Here is a 9,768-nt window from a genome sequence, read left to right as displayed (position 1 = left end):
AAGACTTTTTAGTTGTGAATTTATCAGGAATTAAGATGCTACCTTCTAAGTTCTCAAGTCTAGGATACCTAGAGAAACTGGATAACGAGACTCCTCATATGTATGTTCGGAAGATTGTGTTTTCTTGCTACTACTTTGCTTCAACCACGGATATGCCTCACCTTAGGCAAAAGGATATGATGGCTAGTATGGTTATTCCCCATAAGAACCCTTACATAGACCTCAAGAACAAGTTCAGTGACATGCACTATAATGATGGTACCCCTAATTGGTACAAATATGGGACTGGAGATGTTAGGTGGAAGTATGATACTGAGGTTCTCACTACTATCTTAGAGGTTGCGGAGAATAGCTATGAGGATGGAAAATACTCTGCGGGTCTAGGTATGGGCTATGGAGGAGTAGAAAGTGATGGTGAAGATGGCATGATTCATGATGAGCAAGCTAATGATGTTGAGGAGGATGATGATGATGTAGCTGAGATTGAGAATCCTAATCCTGTAGTTCCTGAACCAACAATTGAGATATCTAGTGGATCTGAGGATGAGCTTGAAGAGAACAATGTGGTTGATAGTGAGCCACAACAGGATGATGAGGCTATGGATGAAGACTTTGATCCGGAAGAAGACTTGGATGATCCTAAAGATCAAGACTTTACTCCAGAGCAATACAAAGAAAGAAATGATCGTCGTGATGACATTAGTCTTTAGAGAAATGTAATCCTTAGTTATTTATTTTGTTGAATAATAAAGTGGCAAAGCTACTACTTATGGTTATTAGTTCTATTATAGTTGGAGAAATAAAAGTTATATCATTGATGGATGTAAGACTTTATCATTGAAGCATTAATAAAAGCATTAAATTTCCTTTTCGTTATCTCTTAAGTTCAATTTTCAATTCTAAGTTTCGTGGGTATCGCAAAGGGATTAATTGTTATTTCTTCAGTGAAATTTTATGTGCAAGGTGGTCAAATTAGCAACCATCTAAAATTTCATGCATCGAATAGGTGGGAGAGAAGGCCCAAAGTTGGCGCCAACTCCCCTAGGGCACGTGTTGTTTGTGTTCTTGTGGTGAGTAGGTTCGTTGTCGAACTAGTGCCTTAGTAATGTCGTGTCCAACCAATATTAAAGTTAGTTTTTTTTCTATTCAGGAGAAGGGATATGGATAACCAAGAGATTTCTAAAGTGTTTAGACAACTAGCTGAGGTAGTTCGAGACCTAGCTCAAACTAGAGCCAACCCAGTGCATGATCCGGCCGGGGAAATGTTTAAGAAAATAGCTCAAAGAAAGCCTCCACTGTATAGCGGAGAGATTGAACCAAGTGTGCTTAAAAACTGGTTGAGAGAATTTGATAAGCTTATCGTAGCTGTGAATTGCCCCGAAAACCTTAGGGTAAACAGTGTTGTGTACTACCTTCGAGGTGAAGCTGATTTATGGTGGCAACGATGTGAGAATACCCTTAGAGCCACACTTAACTTTGGGTGGGAAGCGTTTAAAACCGCATTGAGGAACAAGTTTTACCCACCTTACCTGAAGAAGCAAAAGGCGCAGGAGTTCATCGAACTCAAAATGGAGGGTCTGTCTGCAAAGGAGTATTATTCTAAGTTTATAGAGTTGTCTAGGTTTGCACCGGAAGTGGTGGCAACGGAAGAGCTCAGAGCTCAAAGGTTTGAGAATGGATTGACCATGGACTTGCAGTTGTTGTTGTCTGGAGAGACCTTTACCTCATTAGACACCCTGTACGGAAAAGCTGCTCACCTGTATGGGCTACAACAAAGGAAGAATGGAGGTGCTGAGAAAAGAAAGGATGTTGGGAACTCGAATCAGGGGAGTAACCAACAAAATCAAGGAAATTTTAAGAAGCACAAAGGGAATAGGAATTTCCAGTTTAGAGCTAACAATGGTGGAAATCGCAACAATCAAGGTGGTGGAAATCAGTCTGGAAGGAATGGAGTAAGAACCTACGACCGTAGGCGCTGTAACATGAATCACCCTGGAAAGGATTGTGACGGAAACTTAGTGACCTGTAGCTTCTGTCAGAAGTTAGGCCATTGGGAGTACGAATGCTATTTTAAGAATGGAAAGCCTAACCAAGGTAACCACCAGAATAATAATCGGAATCATCAGAACTGAAATGGAGGAAATGGAGGTGGAAACCAAAGGAATTACCAAGGTGGTAACAATAGTAATAGCAATGGCAATCACCAGAACCATGGAAATCCTAAAGGAAACCAAAAGCAGAATGGGAACTGAAACAACAATGGAAACACCAATGGAGGTGGCTATATCAAAGGAGTTTCCCAAGGGAAGCTGAATGTGATATCTAGGCAAGAAGCGGAGACTTCCTCTGACATCATAGCGGGTACTTTCTCTATTAACTCCGTTTTAGTTAAAGTACTATTTGATTCTGGTGCAACATATTCTTTTATCTCAGTAGACGCTTTGGGAAAATTAGGTTTGAAAGAGCCTGAAACAATTGAAGTACCTATAGTCATACCTACTGGTAGCATAGTGAAGTGTACCAAAATCCATAGAGATGTGCCTTTGACCATAGTCAAGACCGTATTCTTATCTAACCTAATCGAGTTTGAATTAGGAAAGCTAGATGTAATTCTAGGAATGGACTGGTTGGCCATGTTCAAAGCCAAAATAGATTGTGAGAAGCAGAAGGTTCACTTGAGGTCTAGCTTAGGCAAAGTAGTGTCGTATCGTCGTTTTGGTAAACCTAAGAACATAGGGATTATCACACTAGTAGAAAAAACCCTTATTGCAGCGGGCTTTTAGACCCCTGTTGCAGCGTACATCGTATGCTGCAACTGGGGGGCCTGCAACAAGTCTGAACTTGTTGCAGCGTACAATGTTCGCTGCAAAAAGTGATTTGTTGCAGCGGGCTTTTAGATGTACGCTGCAACAAGTGCCAAAAAATTGGCAAAATTTTGGACTTGTTGCAGCGTACATATATATGTACGCTGCAAAAGACTCAACTTTTTGCAGCGTACATTTATTTGTACGCTGCAACAAGTCTGAATTACTCAATTTTTTGCAGCGTACATTTATTTGTACGCTGCAACAAGTCTGAATTTTTGCGAAATTTTTTACCCTTGTTGCAGCGTACACATATATGTACGCTTCAAAAAAGCACTTTTGGCGGGAAAATTCTAATTTTGTTTAGGGATACCTAGAGTGCCTTGCACCAAATATAGAAACCTGTCAAAACAATAATAGAATAACGCAACCTGTATAACAAATATAAAAACAACAACTGGAGTTTTATATACTATATATCCCAAAACCAAAGTGCACATATTACATTTAAATATATGTTCCAATTTCAACATAAACATACATTTTAATATAAAATTTATTCTATAACAACTAAACCAACTCGATCAAGCGCGCTAAAGCCAATAATAAATACTTGTTGGTAAAAAACTTAGCCCATTGCTCACGAACCACATCAAATTCCTCGCATAAGGCGCAATCCTCGGAGTGTAGACCTTTACAAAAACAGAAATTTAAATTAAACATTAGATTAAATACAAATTAAATATCACATTTTAACATTCAAGAAACTAATGACAATGTAACTATCTAATGAACTTCCCTAGACATGTCTTACAACAATACACTTAGTTGATAGTTAGAGATTGCTAAGCTCCAGTTACATCCACTTCACAACATTTTGCATGATTACAAAACAGAAGTGCTATGTTCATTTACATTTGCGAAGTTAATCAGCTAGGAAAAGGCTAAGCATAGAAAAACAGCACCACAGAATTAATTTGCAGTTCATCAAACTTGGTCTCAATTAGATAGCGACTCTGAAGTATGAACCAATTGAAATCTTATAACCATTACCTTCAAGCCTTGTCTCCAGATGTTTCCTTTTAGATGTCTTGAGGCTTGTTAGTTTCACTCTAAAACATAAACAGAAATCAAACTAAGGAAACGAAGCTAATGATGAATCGATAGTCCACAGATTGTTAGATTAAGTGTACTCACAAATCTGTCTGAATCTGAGACTCAACATTCTGCAGCTGTGAATGAATTTCTTCGGCAGCAGACACCAGTATTTCTGAGCATTTTTTGTTTGTCACTGACTTCATTTTGGTTTTAACCTTTTCTAACTCCAAGCCTAACAACGAAACCACTCTGAAATACCACCAAGAAAAACTAGAATTAAAAAGATAGATATAAATCAGGGTAGAAAAAAGTTCTTTTCAATTTTTTGTTTTTGTTTTTCCAAGACTCCAAGTTTGAGAATGAGAAGAATAACCTGGCCAATCCGTCGGTTCCGTCCTCTGGAATTTCATCCAAGCATTCCGTTAACACATCACCAGAATTGCCCCTTTCTGATAACTCAGAAGAAATTAACATATATAACCAAGTACAAAAGATCAATCCCACTTGAAGCAAAAGACCCTAGCATATAGAAGCACAATGAAAATTACTGAGGTGTACCTTCTGGAGTATACAAAGTAGGACTGATATCAGTAGAGTCAACATCATGACTGCTATGTCGTTTACGTCGGAAGACCACAGGTTTCCGAACAGGCCTACTTCCGTTCTCTGGAGATGAGTGAACAGTTACTTCTGGATACGTTGCCCAAAAAAGTCCATATTTCATGAATAATAAACATAAAACGAAAATTTAAGGCATGCCAAATGTGACCTAAGAAAAAGTCTCGAACTCATACTCCCATTTAAACGCTCACAACTATTAAACTTGATGACGCCTTGAGGAAATCGGGTTCTCCACAAAACCCTTTACAGATGAAGGGCCATGGTATAGACAGATTATTTAGCATTTCCAGACACTAGGCAATCATTCCATTTAGGATTGATGTCAGTCTCATTAGTAACAGATACAAGAAGAATTGCCAGACATAGAGCCTCACAAAAAAGGGGTGGAAAGATTCTCTCAACAATACAAGAGGCCTTCACTCCACTCTGTACATTGTGCTTTACCGTCAAATACTGTGCATCAGATGCTTCCTTCTGTGAATGCCTGATTGAAACACCAGCCTCTTTCATGAATCCACAACGAGATTTGGCAACGGACTCAACGACCACCCCAATGGACATCTTCTGAGATTGGCTACATGGTTGATGATTGAATCCAGAACTCGGACAACAACTCATCTTCTTTTGAACAAATTGCTGATTCGAGACCCTAAACCTGAAATTGGAAAAACAGTTAAGCGAAGAAAAAATTACAACAGCGTCTTTAAAGTACAACCATTAGCTAATCAGGCTCGTCCCTGAGCCAGGCACCCTCCCTTGCCCAGGGAGAAAGGATAATATGATTTTCTAGTACAATTATGAAGTGGGTAAAGACTAATTGAACATTGAACAACACTAAACAAATACAACAAAAAACCAACATAATGTATTTAACAATTTGATACATCATATCAGGCAAAATCTATCATCCCCACATGAGACCAAACACGTAATGGATCTTTAAATTCAAATAAAATCAATAGAAAGTTCCAAAAAACGACACAAAACAGATAAGTGAATAAAGTACACGAGGAAAAAGAAGCTTAGTATATTCCTCTACAAGTCCCCAAATACAATTTCATGAAGAATTACCGAATTAGAGTATGAATAATGCAAACTACAATTCAAAAGAGTCCTATTAAAATCGAAATCAGTTTGTCATCCATGGCTCTTAAAATCTGATCACTAATACACCGGTTGAAACTAATTAGCAAGTATACTTTAATACTAAAATCAGAAAATATAAATCAAAACATGTAGAAACCAACACTAATAACCTACTTATACTTCAATGACGTAGTTGTCTAAATCTGAAAATAAGATCAACTAATGACTACAAATCTAACTTCTAAACTATAAATCTGATTAATTGCTTATCATAATTATACAAGTAAAAATCAGAAACCTAGTTTATACTTAGGGTTTGATGTTAAACTAATCTAACATCATAATCAATCAAGGAAACAGAATGATAAATCTCCGCTACCACCACCGGAAAACAGACGACGGCGGAAGTAGCGGCAGAGCAACAGCAGCATAACAATTTAGCCTCCTCAACACCTAGCGGCGGAAGTAGGTGCATAAAAACAAATACAAAAAGTTAGAAAACTATACCTCCTCAATTTCGAAGGCGGCTGAGTTCGAAGGCTGAGGTCGAAGGCCAGATGCTTGGAGAGAAAGAGTCGAGCAAATTTTCACAAAAACCAAGACGAATTGTCATCCAATTTCAACAATTACTTGCAAAAAACCCAAAAAAAACCACGAATTAGAGAAAACTTAGAACAAAAAAGGGGGGATTCAGAAAAAAGCGTCGAAATGGGAGTTACCTGGGGAAGAAACCGCGGCGAGAAAACGGGGGAGAATTCACGAAAAGGACCTCAGAATTGGGGGAATATGGCGGAGAAAGAAGGGATTTAGGAGAGAGAAAGAGAGCAGATGAAGAAGAAGAAGAATGAGGAGGTGAGACAGTACGCAGGGAAAGCTGAGGGAAGAAGAGGGAGTATGAGCGTCCTTAGGTTTGAGATCCGAAATGTTTTTCTTAATTAGCTTTGCAGCGAAATTTTTTTATTGCAGCGGGCTTTTATCTGTACGCTGCAAAATAAATGGGCTATTGCAGGGGGCTTTTACTTTGTACGCTGCAAAAAACTCTCTTGCTGCGGGCAATTAATTTGTACGCTGCAACAACCCTTTATAAAGTTTGACCCGCGTTGACCTACTGGTTGTTGAAGCGTATTATTACATGTACGCTGCAACAAGGGGGTTGCAACAGGGGTTTTTTCTACTAGTGTCACGGCAATGGAACTCGTGAAGCTACTCAGTAAAGGGAACCCAGTCTTCTTATGCAATGTGAGGAACCTAGAGCATGTGACCAAAGATCAACCTGAGGACATTGCGGTAGTGAATGAATTCCTCGATGTGTTTCTGGAAGAGATCCCGGGGATGACTCCCAATCGACCTATTGACTTTACCATGGACTTAGTGCCTGGAACCGCGCCTATCTCGAAAGCACCATATCGAATGGCTCCAGCAGAAATGAATGAGTTGAAAGGCCAATTGGAGGATCTATTAGAGAAAGGTTACATTAGGCCAAGTGCATCGCCTTGGGGAGCACCAATCTTGTTTGTGAAGAAGAAGGATGGAAGTATGAGGCTTTCTATAGACTACATGGAGCTCAATAAGGTCACGATCAAGAATAAGTATCCTTTACCTAGGATAGAGGACCTATTTGACCAACTGAAAGGAGCAGGAATCTTTTCAAAGATCTATTTGCGCTCAGGTTATAATCAATTGAGAATCGTTGATCACGATATACCAAAGACCGCATTCAGGACTAGATACGGGCATTATGAGTTCACCGTTATACCTTTTGGGTTAACCAATGCACCTGCAATATTTATGGACTTGATGAACCATGTGTTCCATGCCTATTTGGACAAGTTTGTAGTGGTTTTCATAGATGACATCCTAGTGTATTTGAAGAGTGAAGAGGAGCACGCTGAACACTTGAGATCTGTGTTGAGTACCCTGAGAGATAACCAGTGTTATGACAAGTTCTCAAAGTGTGAATTTTGGTTGGAAAGGGTTGCATTTTTGGGACATTTTGTGTCTAAAGAAGGAGTGTCAGTAGACCCTGCTAAGATCAAAGCTGTTAGTGAATGGCCTACACCCAAAAGTGTGACTGATATTCGATGTTTTCTGAGATTAGCTGGCTACTATAGACGCTTTGTGAGAGACTTCTCTAGGATAGCCAAGCCAATGACAACCTTGATGAAGAAGGATGCAAAGTTTGAATGGCATGACCAGTGTGAGGAGGCGTTCCAAGCCTTGAAGACGCGATTGACAACCGCGCCAGTGTTAACCTTGCCAGATGAGAGTGGTACCTATGATGTGTATAGTGATGCCTCTAAGAATGGTTTAGGGTGTGTATTGATGCAGAACTGCGTATGCGTCGAGGCAGTTGAAGCCATATGAATCCAATTACCCTACCCATGATTTAGAGCTAGCCGCCATAGTGTTTGCATTGAAGATATGGAGACACTATCTGTATGGTGTGAAATGTAGGATATTCACGGATCATAAGAGTTTAAAGTACATTTTCACACAGAAGGATCTAAATATGCGCCAACGAAGGTGGTTGGAGTTAATCAATGACTATGATTTGGATATTCAGTACCATGAAGGAAAAGCCAATGTAGTTGCGGATTCCTTGAGTAGGAAATCAAGTCATAGTGTTAATGCGTTAGTAGTTGCTAACGAGCTGTGTAAGGACATGCAACGTTTGAACCTTGAAATAGTAAGTGGTGAAAGTCTTGAGGGAATGATGAATGCCTTAACCATCCAGCCATCAATATTTGATGAGATTAGGGAGAATCAGGCTGGTGATGTAAAGTTGGAGGGAATCAAGGAAAAGAATCGCAAGGAATGGAATTAGATTTCAAAATCCATGATGATGGAAGTTTGAGGTACAAAGGCAGGTGGTGTGTGCCTCAAAAGTGTGGAGAATTGAAGGAGAAATTGATGAGAGAAGGGAATAATACGACATATTCTGTACACCCAGGTGGTCAAGTTGTATAAGGATTTGAAAAAGATCTATTGGTGGCCAAGAATGAAGAACGAAGTGGCTGAATTTGTGGCTAGATGCCTGACTTGTCAGAAGGTTAAGATAGAACACAGGAGACCTCAAGGTAAGGTCCAGCCTTTAGATATTCCAAGCTGGAAATGGGACTGTATTTCTATGGACTTTGTCACTTGTTTGACTAAGTCGAAAACCGGAAATGATACAATTTGGGTTGTGGTAGATAGGTTGACCAAGTCAGCAGTGTTCATACCAATGAAGGAAACCTAGAAAATGGAACAACTTGCTAAAGCTTACATTAAGAATGTTGTGAGGTTACATGGAGTTCCTAAGGATATCGTATCAGATAGGGATTCAAGGTTTCTTTCGAATTTCTGGAAAAGTGTGCAGAAGAGCTTTGGTACAACATTGAAAATGAGTACAACCTTCCACCCAGCCACAGATGGACAAACTGAGAGAACCATCCAAACCCTTGAGGACATGCTTCGGGCATGCGTCATCGATTTCCAAGGAGGTTGGGAAGATAGCCTGGATTTTATTGAGTTTTCATACAACAATAGATATCATGCTAGTATAGGAATGACACCGTTTGAGGCCTTGTATGGACGAAAGTGTAGAAGTCCACTTTGTTGGAATGACATTAGTGAAACCATAATGTTGGGACCTCAAATGATAGAGGACACCATGAACCAAATCCGAACCATCCAATCAAAAATTCAAGCGGCGCAGGATCGCCAAAAGAGCTATGCGGACTTGAAACATAGGGATGAAGAGTTTAACATAGGTGATAAGGTGTTGCTCAAAGTGTCACCAACGAAAGGTGTCATGAGATTTGGAAAGAAAGGGAAGTTAAGGCCTAAGTACATAGGCCCATATGAAATCTTAGAACGAATTGGAAAGGTAGCCTATAGACTAGCCTTGCCTATGGACTTGCATAGAGTGCATAATGTGTTCCACATATCTCAGTTAAGGAAATATGTTTCGGATAAGTCGCATGTGTTGCAACCGGAGACCATAGAATTAGACCAAAGTTTAACTTTCGAGGAAAGACCTGTCAAAATCCTGGATAGTAAAGTGCGTAGTACACGTACTAAGGATGTGAAAATTGTCAAAGTGTTGTGGTCTAATCAAGAATCTGAGGAAGCAACTTGGGAAGCGGAGGAAGAAATGAAAAAGAAATATCCCGAGATT

General features: G+C 39.6%; 1 protein-coding gene across 1 annotated transcript; it reads right to left on the bottom strand.

Annotated features, from left to right (window-relative positions):
• Positions 1–3,264: 3,264 nt before the first annotated feature.
• On the bottom strand, positions 3,265–7,489 carry LOC130460997 (uncharacterized). The gene is made up of 6 exons (XM_056828847.1): positions 6,117–7,489; positions 4,461–5,178; positions 4,276–4,351; positions 4,002–4,151; positions 3,858–3,916; positions 3,265–3,496 (listed from the first exon to the last, which is right to left on the bottom strand). Exons 2-6 carry the CDS (start codon positions 4,624–4,626, stop codon positions 3,375–3,377), a joined length of 573 nt encoding a protein of 190 aa, XP_056684825.1. The 5' UTR covers positions 4,627–5,178; positions 6,117–7,489; the 3' UTR covers positions 3,265–3,374.
• Between the last annotated feature and the right edge of the window lie 2,279 nt (positions 7,490–9,768).

The sequence above is a fragment of the Spinacia oleracea genome, chromosome 5 (genome assembly GCF_020520425.1).
Source record: "Spinacia oleracea cultivar Varoflay chromosome 5, BTI_SOV_V1, whole genome shotgun sequence".
NCBI lineage: Eukaryota > Viridiplantae > Streptophyta > Magnoliopsida > Caryophyllales > Amaranthaceae > Spinacia > Spinacia oleracea.
This window is presented reverse-complemented; position numbering and strand designations above follow the sequence as displayed.

What these genes read in the sequence shown, in the direction of transcription:
- LOC130460997 (XM_056828847.1), bottom strand. Translation starts at nt 4,626, where the DNA reads ATGAAATATGGACTTTTTTGGGCAACGTATCCAGAAGTAACTGTTCAC. An exon ending in TACTTTGTATACTCCAGAAG is followed by an intron (nt 4,352 to 4,460) that starts GTACACCTCAGT and finishes CTGAGTTATCAG; the next exon opens with AAAGGGGCAATTCTGGTGAT. An exon ending in GGAACCGACGGATTGGCCAG is followed by an intron (nt 4,152 to 4,275) that starts GTTATTCTTCTC and finishes GTGGTATTTCAG; the next exon opens with AGTGGTTTCGTTGTTAGGCT.